Here is a 25,746-nt window from a genome sequence, read left to right as displayed (position 1 = left end):
AGGTGACCGGGCAATATGTAGCAGACTAAAAGGCTGGAATACACTGGATTTAAAAAAATAAAAATAAAAATCAGATTTTAAAATACTAGGCATCGTACACGTATTGACATTATAAATGGTTAGAGAATAACCGGGCATTGTACACTAAATGACTGAGGATCAACTGCTAGTGGACTTTCAAGTAGCTTCAAACACAAACTCATGCGCTGCTATGAGATGAATGATAAATAAAAACAGTAATTTCTTCATCCAAATATTAAATAGTATGCAAAAAAAAAAAAAAAAACCAGCACAGAAAAAGAATAGTACATCCAAATTCATAGTATTCGATAAACAGTAGGCAAAAAGTAGCCGGATGTCATACTACTTCAGTGCAGAGATTCTCAAGTGCACATTTGATGGAGACTTCTATCCCATGATGCCATGAGAGAGAATTTGTGAATGGCAGTAAAGCGACACAACTGACGCTGGTAGGTCATGTGACAGTGCAAACATGGTGGATGTAGGACATCTGAATTTCATTCATACTACCCACATTCAAAACATACAGAACTTTTAGTACTTTTTTGCCAGTTGTGAAGTAAGTTTCAAACCAAATGTAGTACGTACTAGACAGTTTGCAGTAAAAAAGACAGTAAAACTAGACAGTAAAAAGATTGGCGATCATACACTGTGATTTTCTGTGAAATCTGTCAACTTCAACAATTAGCAGGGCTCTACGCTTACTTTTTCTTTTAGGAGCGCTTGTGCTCCTAATTTAAAAAATTTAGGAGCACGGTCAAAAATTTAGGAGCACCTTCTAATCAATAATCAAAAATTCTGATCAAAAAATGTACCTTCCTATTACGAGGTGATATTTGACTCAAAGTGATTTACAGGGAATTTTGTTTTTACCTTTGTAATGGAATTTTTCTAACTTTATTAAAAGTATGTCATATTTTGTCAAATTAATAAAAATATATATTTATAAGCTTTTTAACATTTTTAATTAAAACAACAGAATAAGAAGTAGAATAAGTTACCAATAAAATTAAATCAGTATTTAAGAAATAAATTTGTACTACAGAGGTGGCACACAGAAAGTGAACACAAAAGATGCTTGTAGGTGTATCAGACATTTAATGAGGCTCAGAGGTGCATGAGTGCAATTCATAAATTCATGTTGAGGTTAATGTTTTAAATATACAATTTTGAATATAAAAATATTAAATGATTTAAATAAGAGAAAAGATACTTTAGAAATTAAATTAAAACTGCCAGCAGGTGGCGGCAAGTCACTGGTTTTATCACTGAATCATTCATTTAATTGATTCGTTCGAACAGCCGATTCCTTCAGGAACGAAGTCTTTATGAATGGGTAATTGAATCATTGACTCACTAGATTCATTTAAAAATGCAGTTCATTCATAAACGAAACACCGCTGTGTTTGAAGGGAGATGCGCAGCGGCTCAGATGTGATGTGAGAAACTATTTTCATTGACGAAATATAGCAAAATAAGACAATAGTGTTGTAGTCAGACAATAAAAGTCACTTAATATTAACTTCTTGTTTAATGAACTGTTGTATTAAATCAATCACATTTGCAAGCTGTCACTCTCCTTAGTTCATCGCGAAAACTCCATTATAATCAACGCAGCTCTCTACACTGCACAGTGAATCTCTTATTTACACTCTGTCTACACTTTGTTTGTTATAATGAGAGGATACGTCTGATATATTACTCAACGCTGCAAAAGCACGCAAGTACGTTAGAAACCTTTGAAGCTCCCTCAGCGCAAACACAAATATGCTGATCGGGTCAGTCACACAGGTGCTCCTAAATATTTTTTCATAGTCGCCGCAGTAGTTTTCAGTTGCAAATGTGACTGAAATGGTCGCACTGTACAGCCCTGAATTAGCACAGACTCATCCAGCGTACAGAGTAAATCAAGGCAAATATCTGTGCAAACGTCCTCGAGTGTTTTTAAGCCTTAAAAGGTACAGTAGCAGAAACACTCTGTTTAATTGAAAGGCAGAAAGAAATGGTGGAAAACGGTTATGTATAACTAAATTGGGAATGGTTTTGGTGCAAGAAGACTTGGCTAACATCTTAAGTGGACTTTGGGGAAAAACAAAACGCTATAGAAGTGCATAATATGGTCCTTTTAATGGCAGTAAGAGCAGGCCTATGGAGGGGTGGCCTGTGGGGAACAGAACACAGGCTGCCAGGAGAGGAAACAGTGACTGGGACTAAATGAGATTACAGGAGGGGATCAATGAGGATTCCCCAGCCAACTTTTCCATTTCCCTTATAATATTTATCAGAATAAAAAAGGAGGACATAGAGCTTGCAATTTTGAGAGGATGAGATTCTGAAAACGCAGCTGAATCAATAAAAATTAACAGGAAATGTTGGCGGTGGGAAGAGGGAGTGTAAAAAGTGTAGTGTAGAGTGTTTTAGGAGGTTCATGCAGTGGATGGAGGGATAGAAATGTTGCTGAACTGCAGTTTAACCAGGAGTACAAAGGTTCTGGTAGCTTGGCTATTTACTTCCTCCCTCATCTAGACGACACCACAGTCCTTCAGTGAAGGCCAGAATATCAATGTGTGGTGTGAAAATCATATTTAATGTTTAACATATAGCTATTTAGAGTGGTATTTTGAAGCAATGATGAGCTGGGAGGATGGGGCTATCCAGTGTGACGTTATGAAAACAAAATGCTTTTTAAATTGAATTAAAACAGCAATCATCAGGTTGCATAAACCGTTTAGACTAGTCTTAAAATGTTAGTCATCTAATTCTTTTTCTTAAAGACTGGTCATAACTTTTTTAATTCAGTTATGAAAAGGTAGATTGGTCTTATTTGTATTGAAAAAGTAAGACTGATTACCCCTTTGGTAACTGCTTGTTGATCAAACTACTTCTTTAGACACAGTCTTAACATGGTGGCTAAGTTTATGCAACTGGCCCCTGGAACCAACATTTAGAATTTAAATGCAAGGAAGCTGAATTAAAGTGAAATTAAGTTCAAAGAAATCCACAACACTGCTGTAATAGGATATTAGGGAAGTTGTAATTTATTTTATATAGTTGTAGTATCTGAAAATTCTGCATTTTCGGTTTTCGGCCAATCATTTTCAGCGTCCGAAAATTCGGTCCATCCCTATTATACATTGTAATAAAGCACAACATATTAATGTTTTTTTTTTTAGCAAATCTAATGAAATTCCTTTGTTGCATGTTGTCTAGTAAATTATTTTACTGACTTTGTCATTCTTAATAAACTTCATATCGGGTGTGGCCAGTTTAATTCACATTCACACCTACAAATTGAAACACTAAGAGCAATAAATAGAAAGATAACGATAACTACAATGGCCTCCACATGGACGACAATATTATGTTTATAAGTGTACACTGCAATTTTGTTGTCTGAGGCTTTAAATATTTGAATTCTTTAAAGTTGGGTGGATTCTGATTGGCTGTTATTTTTTCATCAACTGATATGAGTGTTTTTCATCAAGTGATTCCAACGATATCACCGTTACGAACCAGCTCTATTTAGACAACATTCTGTCTGTATTTATGGTCCTGCTATAGTCTTTTGTGACGAGAGGTCAACAAGGTTTTCAGCATTTCAGATTGAGAATGACACAAAAAGACACTAGTGGTCAGAGGACAAAAGGTATGGCGTTTCCCACAGCCTCACTCTCCATGCGTCCTCCATCCTCAGACACTGCTCTTTCTGTCTGTTAGCCTCATCTACACCGCTCTGCTTGAAGTCCCATCCAAAAAAAATCTCCTCAGACTCCACTTACATCTTAATCAGCATCACAAAGCGTACAGTCCAACCTGCTGTTAAAGACAAAAACGGCCTGGCAGGTCTGTACGACTGCATGCAGCACCAGAGCAAACCTCCCAGCACTCCTCTGGCACAAGAGGAGGAGGAAACAGTCTCCAGGGCACAGATCATGTGGGCTCTCCACGGGCTACTTTTCATTACTAATGCCCATGCTGTAATGAGATTATGACAGCGCTGTTTAGATGGCTGTCTGAGAGAAACGGTGAGAAGGATTGATTAGATCAGACTCTGCTATAATAGTGTTTAGTCTGCAGAGAGGAGAGAGATGGCACTGTCATGGTACATCTCCATAAAAACATTATTACCAGTAACAGTATATACCATGGTACCAAGGAGGGGTGATGGGGCTCAATATTTTTTTTTAGATTCTATATTACAGAATCTAAACTCTTATATATATACACATACAGTGGGTACGGAAAGTATTCAGACCCCCTTACATTTTTCACTCTTTGTTATATTGCAGCCATTTGCTAAAATCATTTAAGTTCATTTTTTTCCTCATTAATGTACACACAGCACCCCATATTGACAGAAAAACACAGAATTGTTGACATTATTGCAGATTTATTAAAAAAGAAAAACTGAAATATCACATGGTCCTAAGTATTCAGACCCTTTGCTGTGACACTCACATATTTAACATTTCTTCTGATCATCCTTGAGATGGTTCTACACCTTCATTTGAGTCCAGCTGTGTTTGATTATACTGATTGGACTTGATTAGGAAAGCCACACACCTGTCTATATAAGACCTTACAGCTCACAGTGCATGTCAGAGCAAATGAGAATCATGAGGTCAAAGGAACTGCCTGAAGAGCTCAGAGACAGAATTGTGGCAAGGCACAGATCTGGCCAAGGTTACAAAAACATTTCTGCTGCACTTAAGGTTCCTAAGAGCACAGTGGCCTCCATAATCCTTAAATGGAAGACGTTTGGGACGACCAGAACCCTTCCTAGAGCTGGCCGTCCGGCCAAACTGAGCTATCGGGGGAGAAGAGCCTTGGTGAGAGAGGTAAAGAAGAACCCAAAGATCACTGTGGCTGAGCTCCAGAGATGCAGTCGGGAGATGGGAGAAAGTTGTAGAAAGTCAACCATCACTGCAGCCCTCCACCAGTCGGGGCTTTATGGCAGAGTGGCCCGATGGAAGCCTCTCCTCAGTGCAAGACACATGAAAGCCCGCATGGAGTTTGCTAAAAAACACCTGAATAAGATTCTCTGGTCTGATGAGACCAAGATAGAACTTTTTGGCCTTAATTCTAAGCGGTATGTGTGGAGAAAACCAGGCACTGCTCATCACCTGTCCAATACAGTCCCAACAGTGAAGCATGGTGGTGGCAGCATCATGCTGTGGGGGTGTTTTTCAGCTGCAGGGACAGGACGACTGGTTGCAATCAAGGGAAAGATGAATGGTTTGGAATCCCAAGTACAGGGATATCCTGGACGAAAACCTTCTCCAGAGTGCTCAGGACCTCAGACTGGGCCGAAGGTTTACCTTCCAACAAGACAATGACCCTAAGCACACAGCTAAAATAACGAAGGAGTGGCTTCACAACAACTCCGTGACTGTTCTTGAATGGCCCAGCCAGAGCCCTGACTTAAACCCAATTGAGCATCTCTGGAGAGACCTAAAATGGCTGTCCACCAACGCTTTACCATCCAACCTGACAGAACTGGAGAGGATCTGCAAGGAGGAATGGCAGAGGATCCCCAAATCCAGGTGTGAAAAACTTGTTGCATCTTTCCCAAAAAGACTCATGGCTGTATTAGATCAAAAGGGTGCTTCTACTAAATACTGAGCAAAGGGTCTGAATACTTGTAGTGGTGTAGAACCATCTCAAGGATGATCAGAAGAAATGTTAAATATGTGAGTGTCACAGCAAAGGGTCTGAATACTTAGGACCATGTGATATTTCAGTTTTTCTTTTTTAATAAATCTGCAATAATGTCAACAATTCTGTGTTTTTCTGTCAATATAGGGTGCTGTGTGTACATTAATGAGGAAAAAAATGAACTTAAATGATTTTAGCAAATGGCTGCAATATAACAAAGAGTGAAAAATGTAAGGGGGTCTGATTACTTTCCGTACCCACTGTATATATATATATATATATATATATATATATATATACTTTTAGTTTTAGTATAACATTATTATACCATGCATAATTTTACCGTTTTTTGTTTAAAGAAACCAAACTAATGTATAGTTGACATTTGAGGCTCAATGCTATAGAAAAGCAATAAAAGTTCAGGAAGAGTGTTTTCAGCCTTTTTTAAAATATATATTTTATATAAACATATGGCATGCAGCTTCAAACAATGGCATAAATCTTTTCAAAATAATTGTTATTAATAATCGCAATTACAATCTCAAGGGAATAATCGACTATTATGATTTTTGTCATAATCATGCAGCCCTAGTATGTATGAATGTATAAATAGACTCAATGCACCAAAAAACAACAACAACAAAAAAAAAAGTGGCATGCATTTGTTTCTAATTTCAAATAATTTCTTTGCAGCAGCAAGACTGAACTGATTCACAGACATGCAAATGCACTTGCCAACTCAACGAAACTGAAGCTTAAACTAAAGATGCCATTAAAATGTCTGTGTTAACGTTCTCAATACTCATGAGGGATCGCAAAAACTATTTAATGGCCAAATAAAAAGCCCATTAAAATCATTGCTATTTTCACCATGTCACTTATTTTTAAATTGTCAGCACAATCGTCTCGAATATAGGGTGAATATTCAATACATCGCCCGACACTACCTGCTATGATGTCCAAAAAAGCTTTTAGGTACTTTTTTTTTTTTTTTGAGAAGAAAGCCACAAAAACTGTTCCAAGAGCTTTCAAACCAGGCAAAATCTGGTTTTTATCTCCTTTGCTTTGCTCCTCCTCTCTTCCTCAACAGTTTGTCTCCTTTTTTCATGGATTTTTAGAGAATTAGCCAAAACTGGACGGGGATTGAGAGTATGTGTGTGAAGTCAGTCTTTGATGTCTAAGAAAGTGCCCATAATTAGCAAAGTTAGGTCAGAAGACATGGACACACAGCAGATTCAAGCAAGAACACATCAGCATGTGTATTCCCAGAAGCTCACTGAGACTCTGGAGAACAGACTCACAAAAAAAGTCTGTAAAGAATTAAAACTGGCTCCGGGCCTGAAGATAACTTTTTAGACTTTATTTATTAGAGCTAGAAAGAAACGGAACGCTACAATAGGTTGAAATTCATTAAGTACAAACCGCATAATATAAAGAAATAAAAGCTTCAAGAATACATTCTCTTAGTGCCTTGTGGGTGTAGAAACTAATCTCCCATTTATTACAGGATAAAGCTCTTATTTGTGGTACTAAAAGCATGCTGAGCAATATTTCTCCGTTAGTTTCACCTCAGGACCGAACTTTCATTCTCCTGCATCCGGCTTGCATGATCTATTGATCTGAACCCAGCCACAAGCTCTCTGCTCCCATACAAAGTCGCAATCTGTCCCCCATCCATTCATGCTTTTCTCCTTTCATCTGTCCACCAACTAGCATCTAATCCCACCTCTACACACGAGGGTCAATGGCATCCCATCGTCCCTGACTCCATTTTGCGCCCCATTGGCAGCCATGACGGGGGCGTCCAGAGCCCATAAAGCATAATGAACATGAATCTTTATTTCATGAGAACAATAACACCCTGGCCTGGCCGTGGCCGCCCCTCCCAGCCTGTCAGTCCTCACAAAGAGCCTCCAGTATCCATCAATCCATGCGGCCAGAGGGGCTGCTCTATTGTGTAGCCTAATTACACACCACTTTAGAGCAGTTGGAGGCCTTGGGGTGGAGTGTGTCAGCACGTGTGTGTGTGCATGTGTGAGATATAGAGGGAATCCTGGGGTGAGCATATGGCTGGTCTCGAACCCAGGTGCAGGGGAGGAGAAAAGGCTAAAACATCCCGCTGGAGGCGAATTCCACCAGCACAGAGGAAATGATGGAGAAAGTTAAAGGATGTGGAGTACTAACGGCAATTACCAGCTATTCTGACCAGCTTTTATGGCATTGGAAGCATCTGTCTGCACCCGGTCTTAAACCGACAAACGCTTGTCAAGTAGAAGTCATAAAAACAGAATCATGCATGATTTTGGTCTAGACTGGCGTACCACAATTGTTCAAATTACTGGAACTACTTTATGGTGATATTATCATGGGAGTATCAATGTGCCAGTGAGTTGGAGTGACAGAGATTTCAACTTTATTGTGGATCTGCAGCCCTACAAGAACTTCTGATGCTAGTAGGTATGTACATGTTGGAGATTAAGAGCTGGAAATAGAACAGGAACCAGTCCAAAATGAACAAGCACAACCAGTTCCATCACTTAACTCTCAATTCACAAATATAAAAGTACCACATGGCTATGAAAACTCATAGAACAAAGAGGCAGAGCATTGAACTCTTCCCTAAAAAGTCAGTGATTAGGTTTGACATTCATATTTACTAACAGGTCTGACTTTCAGAAAGTCTGTGATTAGGTTTGACATTCATATTTACTAAGACGTCTGACTCTCAGATTGTCCTGTCCATACAAAAGCTTACAGTAGAAGTTTGAATACTGTTTGTATGAATAAATAACCAAAATGAAAGCCATTTTTTCTATGAATAGCATACTGTATACAACAGCAGCAATCACTGTGACTGTGGAAAACATTACTGATAAACGCTTGTTGGACATTGGAGATTACCATACACCAACCTAAGAATCATTTTCCCTGATATTTTTTTTAGCAATCATGGCAGGTGTGTCAACTATAAATGTCATACTTGTGAATGAATAACCCTTTTGATTGAATTGGTCAAACGGGTTTGTAAAAATGTCTGAAATTCTTTGTGATTCAGGCACTGAATTATCTGCACCAGTGTCTCACAATGAAATAGTGATGGAAATAGCCAAATAGTGGGATCTAATAACAAAATGGTACAGACAGACAACAAAAAGAGCACTGGATGAGGTGGATATTTACACACAATCCATTGTAGAAATATTTGTAAGCCATAAAGCAGCTCTTTACTGTGTCTGTAGCTTGTGAATGAACAGCACACCCTGTCCTGCACATAAAGAGTTTATACCAAAAAAAACAGTATCAAAATATTGGGAATCATTTTGTTATGAGAGGCCTAAACTCTTGAGCACAATCGGCAAAATGAACCCAGATAGGCCTTAAATACTTGTTGATTTAAATACCCCACATGAAAAATCATAACACATACATGTCAACAGCGTACATTAATCGCAACACTGCATGATGTGATACAAGTCATTCACTGCTGTTGCATTTACTTTTACAGATCCGAATTCACTCTCAAAATGTGGTTCTGAAAATTGGTTGTTTGGTTAAAGAATGCAGTTGTCACTCTCGTTCATAACAAACCTGAGTATTTACCACTCTAAATCAAAACTGACAAATGCATTCAGCTGCTGTGTAAACAGTCAAGGAGAATATCAGTCATCCTGGTGGAAAAAATATGACTGTGCATATGCTGAACACCTGTGAGCTAAAAAAGACTGAAAGTTCATGCTGTGTAAAGGTTAACCGGTTCAACCATATCCCCACCAGCTTGGCTAAGAGTCAAACTCAGCCGCTGTCCCGCAGAGTTTAGCTCAAACCAACTCCAACACACCTCCCTGGAAGTTTCTAGCACTCCTAAAAACTTGGATTAGCTGGATCAGGTGTGTTTAATTAGGGTTGGAGCTAAACTCTGCAGGACAGAGTGGTCCTCCAGGATCTGAGTTTGACATCCCTGCTCCACAAGGTCAGTCTTGCCCCCACCAACTAGTAATCAATCAACACCTGATCAACCACCTAAACCAGCACAGACCAGATAGGAATATACAAAACCAGTAAACATCAAAGCTGCTTTTAGGCAGGAAGAAGAAAGAAGAGTGCTAGGACAAAATGAACGTGTTCTAGAGATAAGTACATACTTGGGTAGGTGGTGTTAGAGCACGAAGTACAACCAACTGGATCATTCCTCTCAGGTTCCCCTCCATGGACATGGATCTCCGCAGGGTCTCCATGGCCTCATGGTTGGACTTCCCCAAAAGGGTCTCACCATTAACGGCAATCAGCTGGTCATTGACACATAGACGCCCATCCTAAACAAAAACGACATAATCAGAATCTCTGTTTAGTGTCACAAGTCCATTACCAATGGTTTGAGTTTCGATTTCTTTCAGAGACTTCCACGTTGGTGAATCAAATGAGCAATCTTTTAGTTGCCAGCCCTGAGCTCCAAAGGATAGTTCACCCAAAATTGTCACCCAAAAAGACATTCTTCCTTCTGCGGAACACCAAAAATGCACACCTTAATGTTTTCTTCAAAGGCATTTTTGTAAAATCTTAATTTAATGAAGGCCTAGTCCTGGCTTAAACTAAGCCCCATTTGTGAAACCGGGCCATTGTCTGTTTATTAGTACTTATAATGCAATCCTTATAATCTACATCCCTAATCCTACCCAATTCCTAAACTTAACAACTGCATTAACTATTATTAAGCAGCAAATTACTGAGGCAAAATTCATAGTTAATGTTTTTTTAATAGCAAGGATTGGGCCTTAAAATAAAGTGTGACCTAATGTAGTTTTTCAGCATCATAAAGTAATTCAAGAGGGTGAGTTCACAACTTCATTTTTGGGTGAACTACCTCTTTAACTACACTGGACCATGACCAGCTCTATGTACATCTGGATTTGGGGCTTTTTATCTATCAGAAGACCTTGACCATGTCCTACTTTCTCTAATCTCTAATGTATTTCCTCATATTCTGCGAGAACTCTCTGCTTTCCACAGGCATATTATCCTCAGTTGAGTCTGCAGGGGCATTCTCTCAAGGAGTAAATTTCCCACAATCCAGCAGCTCTGTCTCTCTGGTACTGTATAAGCACATTATAAGACATGCATATTACATGGCATATAAAAAGCCCTAAAGTTCATTACAATTAATATTAATTAAGTGTTTTCACTGCAGAGGCCTCTGATCTGCTTCCTCTGTCTCCAGGCGAGAGAGAGAGCTCAGAGTCACATGAGGGTTAACGCAAGAACTTGCAAAACGCCTCAGATATATAGACAAAAATGCTGATCATTAACGAACTGTACAAACTAAAGATGATGAAGTGCACTGAAAACAATGTTGGATATCAAGTAAAACAGAATGAAGACTTAATACTACTTCCTATACAGCAAAACAAACTATTTTTAGTGGTCCTGTTTCTGGAAGTTCTTGCTTTTGGTTTCCCATTTTTCTCATCCCATGAAACATCGCAAATGACATAAATAAATAATAAAATGACAGTCCAATAAAAAAAAAAAAAAAAACACTGACACTGACATTTTATATCCAGGATATATCATCGATAAAAAAAAATTGAGCTGGAAATAAGTGCCTTGAAATCTTTACAGTATGTGTCGTCATAATTTCTCGATAGAGAAAATGAATGTGATTTTTCCTTCCTAACTGTTGCACCCTATAGAGGTACCACACGGTTAATCACAGTTTACTGAAATAACACACACCCACAAACTCTCTAAACCCTGGCAGCATGCACTCTGTGCCCTTGCTCTCTATAAATGAAGGAGATGTGCTTTCATTACCGAGGCCTTTGGGTGAAAAGATGTCCTGTCCTCGTGACACCATGAGTCACAGAGCATTAGGGATCCTTATTAGAGCCATGATCTAATTTTCTAACTTGATTCTGTGAAATCACACAATCTGTCTGCAGTTTGCAGTGCTGTTTTCAAACGAGTACATTTGTCTCACATTCTTTCACCACTTACATAATCATTTAATAGAGGCAGTACTGTATTGATTGACTCCTCAATCATTTTGCTTAGGGTTTGTTCTAAACCTCTGACGTAAAGTATTAAACTTCTACAATTAATTCAGCCCGAATCACTTAACATACAGAGCCCATACAAACTTTCAGCCTAACACTGTTTCCTTCAGGAAATGTAACCATAGTTTATTTTGCTTACTTATTTTACTCAATGGTGCATGTCTAGTGAACATCAACGGTAGAGTTTTGACATTTTAGAAAATGGAAGCACAAAAAGTAATCATTTAGGCACTGACCATAATAAAACAAATCCTTAACCACTATTGTGAATACATGGGTGATGTTTCTGCTTCTATGACTGGTGATTCTGGGTATGTGTGTAAAATCCCTGTGGACCATGCTTATATTCTAACAGAATAGTTGATGGCTATTTTGAGAAACAGTGGAGATGAGACTAATGGTGGTGAATAAAGAGCAGGAAATGAGGTATTGATTCAGATCACACTGGTTTTCATGCCAGACCAGAAGCAATTCATGCAGGTAAAAAAGTATTTAGGGAATATCAGCTTAAAAACTTGAGCCCCCAAAACTGCTGAAATTACATGAAATAAAATACTTACGGTGACACTTTAGAACAGGGAACACATTCACTATTAACGACGACTTTTCCTTCAATAAATTCCTAATTTGCTGCTTATTGATAGTTAGTGCGGTAGTTGTTAAGTTTAGGTATTGGGTAGGATTAGGGATGTAGAATAAGGCATTAATATGTGCTTAATTACTAGTAATAAATGGCTAATATTCTAGTAATATTCATGCTAATAAGCAACTAGTTAAGAGACCCTAAAATAAAGTGTTACCACTTACATATACATTAACAATCAAGTGCAACAACCGTTCAATACATATGCAAGAACTGTTTAACTTCCTTCCTTATTATACTGCATCCTTTTTTTTATACATGCATACAACAGTCACCTCCTCACTTTGTACTTTAACAAATTTTAGGCTTTTGTCAAAGTTGAACCATCATCTGAATGCAAAAAATAACCAGATTTGAAAACTGAAATGAGCCCAAGGCCAAATCAATGGAAGTACAAGAGGATAAAATGCTGTAGTACATAATATAATTTTTGCCACATGGCATTTCCCTCAGTTTTGTAAGTGCAAGCTAACAATAACTTTGCAAGCAGACGCTGCCGTTCACCCTACCCTCTTCTTGCCTTCCCACTTCGGCTCTGGGGAGAAGACGCATCCCACCCACAGACTCGGGATGCTTCTAACTCATTAACATGGGCTTGGAGAGTTTTTAATTAGCATTAATGTGCTGAAGCTAACACAGGCAGCGGTCTACCGTTTCTGAACTCTCTCACAGGGGACTGGATGGGGAATTAGAAACGTGTTACCCAGAATTCCACTGTATGAGAACTCACGTGCATCACCTTGCCGTGGCTCCCTCTACCCCCCTCTCAACGGGATGATCTGACTCTGAAGCTTCAGAATGATCGAGATTTATGAAGTTCTTTTCTTGCTACACAACCTCCGAAACACAAAAGCAGCTTTTCCAAGCAAAAGGCCTGACAAAGCAGAGCGAGGAGATGCTTCAAGTCAGGTGCAAATCAAACCCTTATCTTCACAAGTAAACTTCACACACCCGCGCACATGAATGTGAATGCTTTGGGCAGATGCACACATACAAATCCACATGTCTGACAAGCACATTTTCACTTGGCTGAGCAAAGCAGTAGCTGAAATCATTTTACTGAGACTGGATCACATGAAATCTGTGCAGCCCATTGAGTCATTCATGTATAGACATCATGTCACTTATCCTGTGATGAAGGGGGGACGCAGGGTGCAGATTTCCAAACATCTGAACACCTGCAAAAATCCATATAATCGAGATTAATGCTATTTAACCAAATGGGCACAAAACCCAATCTGTCGTCAATACCATGTGACCAAATGTGAAACTGGAAAACGAACAGGTGCAGCTGGAGAAAAACATGTTAGTACAGACAGAAAGATGAGCCTATAGAAATACTCAAGAAGGGTCCACTCAGCACCCCTGCTGACAATACTGATCCCGTCTGTTAAGGTCAAATGAAACCCTATTCAGTAGAGGGGACAGAGGTCAGAGGTCAAGGGAACCAAAACACATGCCAAGAGTAGCTAACGGGGATCGTGACCTTTTTACAGTCTCAACTCACAACCCTGAAGCCATGTTTAACACTGTGAGGACGTCTAATAGATCTTCATGAGTGTCTCGGTCACGAAAAAACATTTGAAAAGCATATTTTACTTATTAACACATCTTAGTACTGTTCTCATTTTATGAATGACGCCATTCTTCTGATGTTGTCCTCTGACCTCTTAAGCGGTGTTGGCTCCAAAAAGCATTTGAACACTTAAACTACACTTAAAAATGGCTCTTTTTCTTTTCTTTTCTTTCCTTTTTCCTCTTTCCCAATTATAGTGTTCAAAATTTTATTCATTCATGTTTATGTTTTTGAAATAAGTCTCTTATTCTCACCAAGGCTGCATTTATTTGATTAAAAATACAATAAAAACAGTAATACTGTGAAATATTATTACAAAATAAAATTAATGTTTTAAAATAATCTAAAAATGGCAAAGATGACAATGGCTAAGCAGAATTTGCTTGCTTGAATTTTTCTTAAGAAACCAAATGAAGGTGGAAAATAACAAAAAAGAAAACAAGAGCATTTATTTTAAATAAAAGTCTTTTGCAACAATGCAAAAGTCTTTGCTAATCAATTTAAATGATCCTCGCTGAATTAAAAAAAATGCTCAGTGTGGGACCAGATGGATGTTATGTATGTAATGAAATTCAATTAGTGCAACTGTAAAGTTTTTTATGGATCTGTGCTGTTATCTATGGAGGCCCATTTCCGCCACTGAATAAAAAATAAAAAAGGTAATTGCGAGTTTTTCTTCTCACAATTCTGACTTTTTTTCTTGCAACTGCGGGTTTACATCTCGCAATTCTGACTTTTTTCTCGCAATTACAAGTTTACATGTCGCAATTCTCATTTTTGTCCCAGGATTGTGAGATTTAAGTTGCGCAATTGCGAGTTATAAAGTCCAGTTCTGAGGAGAAAAAAGACTGATATATTTCTCACAGTTACGAGTTTATATCACACAATTCTGAGAAGAAAAAAAAAGTCAGAATTGCCAGTACATATCTTGCAATTCTCACAATTGCGAGTTTATACCTCACAATTGTGTACCTCACAAATGTCAGAATTGAGAGTTTGTATAAGGCAATTGTTAGAAAAATAATCTGAATTGCGATTAAGTCGCAGTTAACTTTTTTATTATTATTTTTTTTATTCAGTGGTGGAAACAGGCTTCCATAGTTATCTGAAATTTGGAAAGTTGTAACTATGAAGGAACAATTCACGAGCTATGACCGCTAACACATGAAATGTGCTTCATGTTTGACAAGTGTCATGAATGTTTTGACACATTACCTATTGAAATGAAAGTTGGGGTGCATTTATTGATTATTGCAGGATTATTATTTCACAGACAACATTTTATTTGACAAAAAATTTTAAATCATTATATATATATTCATATAAACGTGTGTGTATAAACACACACACACAAATGTAAATGTGATGTGTTACCTTAAAAGCTGCTCCTCCGTGGATGATGGACTTGATGAAGATACCCAGGTCCTCGCCGGTCTCACGGGACTTATTACCCTTCAGGCTGACCCCTAACCCAGCTGAGCCCGAATCATTGAGAGGGACCTCAAACATCAGCTGCTCCTTTCCTTCCTCAGACAGCAGCAAGCGGGCCTGCTCCTCTTTCTGACGGCAAAACAACAATGACGGAAGAGAATGAGACGAGGAAGAAGACAGGTCATTCCATTCGAACATAAAAAGCCCACTATTTTAGCAGAGAATAGCTCAACCTTTTCATGCCTCTTTTCTGCCTGTGATGGCAATGGGGTCATTTAGAAACATAATCCATTCTCCATTATGGAGTCCACACACTCAGCTCCCCGCTGCATTCTCCCTCCCGCTTTTCCCCATTTCCTTTCTTTTCTCTTTGTCTGTTCTCTTTCCATAATGATGCTAAAATTACCTGTACATCTCTTCAGCAAAAGTTTGTTTTAAAATGAATGTTAATAAAAAGGGAGGGGGGAAAAATGACATTATTATATCTGCGTGGTAAAAATTATTTTTATGTCGCCAGGGGAACAGGCTTTCTTTGCAGAGAAGAATGAAGGAGAGCAAATGAAGGAGAAAATGGGTTTAAGAAGGTCTAAAAGAAGTATGTATTTGATCTATATAATGGCATAGTGTCTGCTAGAAAGACATATTGAGAGAGAGATGTTGAAGCCAAAGTGTCTAACAGTGTTTTAATGGTACTAGTTAAACATCCCTACTCTTTCTGAGTAACCTGATGCACATTCAATGGGACATATCTTCAAAAACAGGATTGCCCTTGCTCTTTTATATATATACAAAAAAGTATTTAGTCAGTCACCAATTGTGCAAGTTCTCCCACTTAAAAAGACGAGAGAGGCCTGTAATTTTCATCATAGGTATACCTCAACTATGAGAGACAAAATGAGAAAAAAAATCCAGAAAAATCACATTGTAGGATTTTTAAAGAATTTATTTGCAAATTATGGTGGAAAATAAGCATTTGGTCAATAACAAAATTTCATCTCAATACTTTGTTATATACCCTTTGTTGGCAATGACAGAGGTCAAACGTTTTCTGTAAGTCTTCACAAGGTTTTCACACACTGTTGCTGGTATTTTGGCCCATTCCTCCATCCAGATCTCCTCTAGAGCAGTAATGTTTTGGGGCTGTCGCTGGGCAACACGGACTCCAAAGATTTTCGATGGGGTTGAGATCTGGAGACTGGCTAGGCCACTCCAGGACCTTGAAATGCTTCTTCTGAAGCCACTCCTTCGTTGCCAGGCGGTGTGTTTGGGATCATTGTCATGCTGAAAGACCCAGCCATGTTTCATCTTCAATGCCCTTGCTGATGGAAGGAGGTTTTCACTCAAAATCTCACGATACATGGCCCCATTCATTCTTTCGTTTACACGGATCAGTCGTCCTGGTCCCTTTGCAGAAAAACAGCCCCAAAGCATGATGTTTCCACCCCCATGCTTCACAGTAGGTATGGTGTTCTTTGGATGCAACTCAGCATTCTTTCTCCTCCAAACACGACAAGTTGAGTTTTTACCAAAAAGTTCTATTTTGGTTTCATCTGACCATATGACATTCTCCCAATCCTCTTCTGGATCATCCAAATGCTCTCTAGCAAACTTCAGACGGGCCGGACATGTACTGGCTTAAGCAGGGGACACGTCTGGCACTGCTGGATTTGAGTCCTGGCGGCGCAGTGTGTTACTGATGGTAGCCTTTGTTACTTTGGTCCCAGCTCTCTGCAGGTCATTCACTAGGTCCCCCCGTGTGGTTCTGGGATTTTTTCTCACAGTTCTTGTGATCATTTTGACCCCACGGGGTGAGATCTTGCGTGGAGCCCCAGATCGAGGAGATTATCAGTGGTCTTGTATGTCTTCCATTTTCTAATAATTGCTCCCACAGTTGATTTCTTCACACCAAGCTGCTTACCTATTGCAGATTCAGTCTTCCCAGCCTGGTGCAGGTCTACAGTTTTGTTTCTGGTGTCCTTTGACAGCTCTTTGGTCTTAGCCATGGTGGAGTTTGGAGTTGGACTGTTTGAGGTTGTGGACAGGTGTCTTTTATACTGATAACGAGTTCAAACAGATGCCATTAATACAGGTAACGAGTGGAGGACAGAGGAGCCTCTTAAAGAAGAAGTTACAGGTCTGTGAGAGCCAGAAATCTTGCTTGTTTGTAGGTGACCAAATACTTATTTTACAGAGGAATTTACCAATTAATTCTTTAAAAATCCTACAATCTGATTTTCTGGATTTTTTTTTCTCATTTTGTCTCTCATAGTTGAGGTATACCTATGATGAAAATTACAGGCCTCTCTCATCTTTTTAAGTGGGAGAACTTGCACAATTGGTGGCTGACTAAATACTTTTTTGCCCCACTGTATATACTGTAATAGTTTGGTGTACCACGTAATCATACTCTAAGGCTCTTTTCTCAGTCCAAGCAACTACAGGCTGCACAGATCTCAGCCTTCCTGCTGTCTCCTGTAGGGAGTAGTAAATACTGGATAGTTAGTAACTAATTCTCTACTTAACTTGGTTGCACCATGTGTTCTAAAGCCAGAATGCAGCTAATAGGTTGCCAGCTCTATATTATGTGTAATCAGTAGCACTCAACACTGATTACTGATTATCAGGCTTTTTTAAAAAAAAATCGTTCTTCACTTGAATTAAGATTATAATAATTTCATTTTTCAAGCACAAACACCACAAAATCAGACTTCAGCACCTCTTTCTACTTTGAGATTGTTCTGAGGTTAAACTGATTTAAAATCATAAGAAATAGTTTAAAAGCTATATGTTGTTTTTTTTTTTTTTTCAAATCAAATCGTTGCATAGCTATGACAGGAAACACTTGCATCTAAGAATGCTTTGGAAAAAAAAATTTAATCTTAAGAAATAAAACATACACAAACCCAAATAGGAAATAAAGTGCTTATCAAATAAACATGTGTCCCATTCTGTCCTAAACTCCTGAATTATTATTGGTGTCTCATATTTTAGAGCAGTCAATAGTTTGTATATTCTGATGTAAACCCCTTTGTAATCTTTAACATTTTCATAATCAACTGTAATTTAATTACACTTTTTTTTCTCAGTAACTGTAACAGATTACAGTTATACTTATTTTGTAATTAAATCACGTAATTCTGTTACATATAACGAGTTACTCCCCAACACTGTAGATACATATAATGTAAACAAATAGTCTTAAAGGTACAGTAGCAAAAACAGGCTATGGAAGAGGATGGAAAATGGTTTCGTAAAACTAAATGTGTAATACATTTTGGCAAACATTATAAATGGAATTCAGGGGGGAGAAATCAAAAACATAAAAATAAAAAAAAATTAAATGCTATAAAAGCAAAAAAAAAGTCCCTCGTCCCACCAGACACCATATGAGAGACATGTGATGCACAACCAGTAGTGTACAGAATCCCTAGACCTGCCAGAAGCTGTGAGAACTGTAAATATTACGAAATATTATTACAGGGATGAACAGGGTTGAGAAGGCCAGCTAAGACGGAGTATGTGTGGGTCAGCAAGGCCTGGTTTATCTCTGTTTACTGTGGGATTGTGGGTTTTGAACGTATTAGTGTCACGCACTCACAAACACACGCTCGACTCAGCAACTCTGAGAATTTCTGTGAAGACTGCAAAATACAGCTGACCGTGTGTCATCGGCAAGAGAGGAAAAAGCAAGGGGTTTAAGGAATTTAACCCTGAGTAAATGGCCTAAATGCCCTCAAACTAACTTCCAAATGCCAGAGTGACCAACTTGTACGTGTCAGAACTGTTCAAACATGCAAAACAAAAACCTATTTAATCATGTACCAAAGCCATTTTCACATTTTCAAATGACCTGAACGCACATGCGAGCTTTATCTGACTAACCAACCAAATGTGTCTGAGCAACTAAACCCAAACGAACGACCACGAAACCAGCCGTGTGAGGTTCTGAATGAAGACAAAGCTAGTCTATCAGCTGGGGAAATCACAGGGCTAAAGCCTGCTGTGTGTACAGCTAGCAGCGCTCCTGTATGCTAACAGTCGTGATATTTCATAGTCGAGCCCCCTGCCAGGACCCCGCTCTGAATCAAAATGCCACATCGCATTTCCTTCAGCCATTTTCCCCGGCAAGAAAGGGTTTATCAGTCAGCGTGTACCCCTGTGTGAGGCATATGCCTCCAGCACAAGCCTTTTTTCCAATAAGCTTTATTGTTTTAATCATTATGACAAGCAAAGTCATTCAAACTGCAATTCTGACAAAGGGCATAAGTGTTTGAATAAGCACCATCTATATGTCTTAGGCTTGCGTTGTCTAATCTGCATACTCAACATCTGTTCCTCCGCCGTGGAAAGCGTCTTAATGATGAACAAGACATATGATGTCATCAGCCGAAGCAGATGGATCACCGTCATCTATAGGTACAGCAGCAAATGACATTCTGAGGGCTTAAAGATGAGCAGATTCGCAGCTGTTCGTTCAGGAAATCACGCCGTCTCTCATAACCTCTCGCTCGCTCTGTGTCAGTCACTCACAAACACATTTGGGCTTCTGTCTCTATTGTTTGAGAGTCAACAGACAGGGCTCTCAGAATTATTGTGCTCCAGGGAGACAGAGACACCGTATGTGTGTTTGGTGGGGACAGGAAGAGGAAGCAGGGAGGTTCTCCAGGGATTCGGGATGCCATCGGACCTCTGCGGTCTCTGTGAGTGAGTGCTTTACAATGGCTACAGTAAAACAAAGCTTTCTAAGGCCACCCCCACAAACAAACACACACCACAAAAAGACCTTCTGTGGAAAACTGTCAATTGCATGATGTATAACTTTCCCACTTGGGGAGTAAAATTTTTCTGATACTCATTGGGGATTTTGCAGGAAGTGTGCAAGGGTTTCAAAACAGATGCATGCGCCTTTCAAAAGAAACTTGTGCCAAACCAAAGCGGTGGTTTGGAACAGATATCCGCATCAAGGAATTACGAAGCCACAGCCAAGGAATTGGTTGTTTTGACCACAACAGTTCTGAAAATGAAGACATGGGAGGATTGTGGGAATGTGTTGCAAAATCTAAAGGAAATTCCTTGCCGATCATCTGATCACTTCCATTGACAACGTTCTACAACAGAAGATGACAATTCTATGTGCAGGTCCAATGATATGACTGTTTTGAATCTATTAACTCTTTCCCCGCCACTGATGCAATGCATATAAATCAAAACTGCCTAATGTTACCGAATGAAATGACGATCTGGGAAGTGGTAACGTGCAAGCTTTGGATGTGTTGATGGAAGAGATCTATTCCATCTATGTTTTGATCATTCTGAATCTGATCCAGACGTAGTCAGATATTCATACTGTACAACAAAATATTCTGGGTGCCATTAAACTTTTGTGAAAATGATCAAAAATGCTGGAGTGGCTGGCACCTTTAAAAAAAAAAAAAAAAAAAAACACTGGTAGGCAAAGAGTTCATTTATTAAAATGCATTTAATGCATTACGTTTATACATTTGAAGAGTTTATTTGCAAAAACAGAAATCATGTTTTTTTTTATTGTTATGTTTTTATTGTGTTTTACTGTGTTAGTTAGCTAGTATTTTTTACCTAATCAAAATAGCCCAACTGCAGTTTGATTGAGATTAATTGGAATTTTGGATTAATTTACACATTTTTTGGGGGCATTTTCTTTTCCTCCCTCAAAACCATCATAACACATTTATATAAGCTTGGGACTGCTACCATACATAGATTTTTTCTTTGTCTATTTGTCTAATATTGCCAAGGCAATATTTCTCATTTGTCATTTAGTTTAACTTGACAGATTAAATAACTAAAATTAAGACTGAATTAAAAAATAAAAACTATATTACAAAAGGACTATTAAAAGCCATTAAAATAAAAAAAAACACAACAACAAAATTACTAAAACCTAAAATTACCCTAAGATTCAAATGAAAGCAGAAAATATAAAACAGAAACAAATTCAAAATATTAATAAAAACTGTTATAAAATAACACCACTTTATTGCAGGCATCACTCTTATGTAATTGACCCAAATGACCCAAATTGACCCAAATATGCATAAAGAAAATCCAGCACTATCTGCTACAAACTAAAATGATCACAACCTTAGTTTCACTGCATATTACACAGATTCTGGCTGTCAACGGCTGTTTTTCACTGCATGCAAGTTCAGCATTTGCCAGATTTTGATGCTCTACTGTCAATCCCACAATCCCCTGAGCAAGCCTGTCGTTCCCATACAGAATGAATTGGAAACACTCACTCATGCTACACCCACCTCACACCAGTGAACATGTAGGGTTAGCCAACCTCATCACTTCCTACTGAGAATGTCCATGTATCAATCCCCTTAATGGGCAACAAGACTCAGCAGTCGTCGTCCTCAGTCAGCCACGGGAATGCTGGCATGCCCTTATTCATCAGTCTGAGCCGACTGCTGCTGCTAATGACTGAGTGAGAGCAAGACACCGTCCCACCGGTTTATCTAAGCTTTGAGATCCAAGGAAAATAAATGCACAAACACACACCAACTCTGTTCCAAAACCTTGATCTGAAGCGACCGATTTGAACACCAAACAACAGTCACCACGCAAATACTGTTTTTCACGGGAGAGACTCAGCTAACATTCACAGCTGATACCAAGGTATCAAGGTCAGGTGTTAGCATGCTGCTAAGCTACAAATTCTACATTTTGCTGAACCTTCACAGGTAAAAAAAGGTCCAATTTCTATTGTTAATAGTGTAACAATGGATGAAGCACAGCTCACACAGTCACTTTCAAACCAAGTTGCTTTCTGTTGGTCAACGTGCAACTAACTTGAACTTGTTACAAAATCTGTGTGGGAAATTTTTTGCACTTTTCCAGATAGTGTGGATCTCTACTGAAATAAAAAATTCCCAGAACAATGTGACTGAACCTTAATAGAGATTTTTCCAACCATGTGGTACTTGGAAAGACAACAGAATACATGCAGGTATGACATTCAATCACAATAGCAATCAATATTTCTCAAATTGCATAAAAATGTAGAATTCTGCATTAATAAAACTCTTAATCTTACAATGATGTTTTTGCCATTGGCTGTTACAGCAGCCTCTTTATAGATCTTGTACAACTGACAGCATGTTTTGCTTGTGGGTGATATTACGCACTTGTCGAGCTTGGGTGATATTTCAATCTCACTTTTGTTAAACGTCGCATTCTGGATTTTCTTTTCCAAATAAATTTGCCGTTAGGTCTTTCTTGTGGAAAGTTTCTGCATGACTGCCCCCACAACTGTCAAAACTTGTGAAAGACAAACAAGCTCAGGTGTCTCATTAAAGTCTGAAAGTCAGTTTTACACCCAAAGTACCAAATGAGTTTAGTTTAAAAATTAATTGCAGGAATAATGACCCCTCTAGCAATATTAATGATCATGCTAAATGTTACCCATTATAACATGAACTACCAGGAACATTTATGTGGTGTTAATAACAGGAGACACTTGGGAAACACAGCTCTAATAAGTGTAACCCAATATGTCAGCTGCTTCTTTTTTGTTTAAACATCAGTTTGGAAAAGAATTCTCATCTGGAGTGCATCTAGGTAGGCAGCTCTCTAGAGTTTGTAACAGACTCCAACACTTGTGTATCTATGCAAGGTATAACAGTGCTAACAATGCTAAATGGATCATTTGTACCTCCTTGAAATGAGGAAAATCTAGTGAAAGGAAACCTCAGGGTCATGGTGCTTGTTCCATCCATTTCCTCTTGATTTAACCCATAGAAGGGGAAAGGAAGGAAGAGGAAGGGGAAATGTGGTAGCAAAGCCATCGTCCTTCACTGTTAGTCAATCTGTCATTGATCCGCTCAAACTCCCCCCTTCGGTTTGCCCATAGGGTCTCAGGAAATCAAGACTCAAGGCCAGAGAAAGAGTCTGTGACAGACAGTTAATGCAGCAAACACACACTAAGCTTTAATGGTCACTTTAGATTCTTTAGTGTTGAACAGACTGAAAAGACAAAAAAACAGGCGTTTTATCAGAGTGTGGTAACAGGAAGGAACAAAGAGAGACTGTTGAAGAGGGAGTGAAAGAGACACTCCTGGACAATCAATGATGCAATGTTAAACAAGAGCTGAATTGATTCTCTTGATGTTCTTGCCATGTAAAAAAAAAACACTAAGTAAACATTTCGTTCAAACAGTGGTGAGGGCCTGTAGCTGTGACGCATTATTAAGATATAAGTCAAGTTGCACTTAAATCACAAAAAATGTACTTAAGACTTGTTAGCAAGATTTGACCTGGATTAGAAATGAGCTTGTTGTGAATAATGATTAAACTAGTAGTGGATGATACTGACTTTTTGATGGTAATAATTCATTAGCCATAACTGTTAAACAGAGACAGTGTACTAATGAAGGAGAACAGGAGGTCTGACGCTCAGTTGCTGACATTGTTAAAATAAATGTCTGACACATTAGCCAATGTCGATAATGATAATTAAAAAAAACGGCCAATATCTGGCGATATATCAGCTCTTGTGATATATATTGGTCTACTGCAACTACTACACTGTGACGTAGACGTGAGGGTGTGTTTGAATGAGCTATTTTAGGGGGCGTGGTCGAGTCTTAACTTTTATAAAGAATATCTCTTTGGTTTTGAGACTTTAGTCTTTGCAACTTCAGGGACCTTATCTATGCACGAACAGCTTGTAACACTCCAAAGAGAACGGAAAACTTGAAATTTGACTCCTTTAATCTTTGTTAATGTTAGTTAATAAAAATCTTCGTGTTTATATTGTATATACATTTGGTTTGAATATGCTAAAATGTTTTGCGTAAATATAGCCTCACATCCTTTTTGGCATGCTTGTTGTCAAAAGTGTTATTCGAGAATGGTTTGACAAATCAACTTGAATTCCGTAACTTTTCTCCAGCATGGTCTGAACATGATTTTGGTGATAAGAAGACAAACTGTCTAGGACAAGCTGGAAAAAAAGTAGGTTTGTTAGGATAATTCAAAATTTTGAAAAATCTTGAGTATGCATTTGACTCTGCATGAGCTAAGAAATTAGAGGAAAGAGAACATATGGTTCAAACTCAATTAGCATAAACTTAAGTGCAACTTTGAGCTGTTGGTGGCACTAGAGAGTTTGAGTTAGAGACTGCAAACTCACTATGCTTAACGTTGAGACTGTCCTCTATCTACGTGCCAAAGCAGCAGCAGAGGGAGGAAAAGAAGACTACTAATGAATACAAAAGGTTCCTTCACACTTTTGGTGCTTGGCCCCTAATAAACTATTAGCATAAGGAATTTGAGACTTCACTTGGGCCCTGCGTCGGAGACACGTCTGGTGCCTGGACACCTATGTACCAAACCCATCACAAGGGAGCCATATCAATGAACTGCATAATTCACAGACAATTTTTAACACCACAGGCACATTTACACACACTCAATGTGTGCACACCCACAGGTGAATAAAATAGGGAATATGGACAATAAACAGCATGTGGACAAAAAGCCAAGTGCACTACGGGTCATGATATTTTACTACTCAGAGAGAGAACGGAGGATTATTCTAATGTTCCGGATATGGTCAATTCAGCACACCTTCCATTTAAAAATGTTTTGGGTCTATTTAAAAAAATAAATATATATTTTCTTTGGTCTGTACTCTCAAAACAACCAACAACTACAGCTACTGCATTATTTGTATCCAACATTTATACTGGATGATCTCATCTCCGTAATGCATTATGGCACAAAAGGAATTATACATTGCTTTATTAAACATAAAAATAGAAAATTGTGTACTTTTCCCACACAAACAAATTCATCTGTATCACCGCGCAAGAAAATTCCAGTGGTTTTCTTTGCCTGAGGGCATTTCCGTTCTTATCCGACAAAGATGTACATTCAACGGAGACTAATTTCATTAACCATGAGCAAGAAGTATAGAGCTGTCATTCACACACAAACCAGAAAAATAAGAAATATCGTATTACCCTGAGTCTTATTACTGTCTCTTTATAATTGACACAGTATTAGATATTATGCAAAACACAATCCAACTACATAAGTGAGTGCAGCTGGGCTGGTATTAGCTGCAGCAGGTCTGTAAGCACTGCAAAAGCCTGGATAAACAGAACTGAGAGCCGACCGGCCGGCCGGCATGCTGGGGATCTTCAGGGAAAAGGAGGATTTAATGCGAGGGAGTGTCGGCAAGCTGCACTGGTCAGACATGAACTCACTGAGACATACGGCCAGATGGGTATCTGCTCGTCCTGAGCCGGTGAGGTCATAGTGATGCCAGAACAAACCAATGTGCATTGCGAATGAAAAACTAAAACAAAGAATTCACAATATTG

The 25,746-nt window shown here is 38.6% G+C and overlaps 1 protein-coding gene across 6 annotated transcripts in view; it reads right to left on the bottom strand.

Annotated features, from left to right (window-relative positions):
* pard3bb (par-3 family cell polarity regulator beta b) overlaps nt 1–25,746 on the bottom strand; it is a 332,607-nt gene that overhangs the window by 168,984 nt on the left and 137,877 nt on the right. For all 6 annotated transcript variants that reach the window (XR_009272746.1, XM_058786234.1, XM_058786238.1 and 3 more), the window contains exons 12-13: nt 15,320–15,505; nt 9,819–9,989 (exon numbers count right to left, since the gene is read on the bottom strand). Coding sequence is in view for 5 of the 6 variants with exons in the window: in XM_058786234.1 (XP_058642217.1) it covers nt 9,819–9,989; nt 15,320–15,505 (357 nt within the window). In the remaining variant the exon portion in view is untranslated. The remainder of the gene's footprint in view (nt 1–9,818; nt 9,990–15,319; nt 15,506–25,746) is intronic.

This window comes from Onychostoma macrolepis, chromosome 09 (assembly GCF_012432095.1).
Source record: "Onychostoma macrolepis isolate SWU-2019 chromosome 09, ASM1243209v1, whole genome shotgun sequence".
Lineage (NCBI taxonomy): Eukaryota > Metazoa > Chordata > Actinopteri > Cypriniformes > Cyprinidae > Onychostoma > Onychostoma macrolepis.
This window is presented reverse-complemented; position numbering and strand designations above follow the sequence as displayed.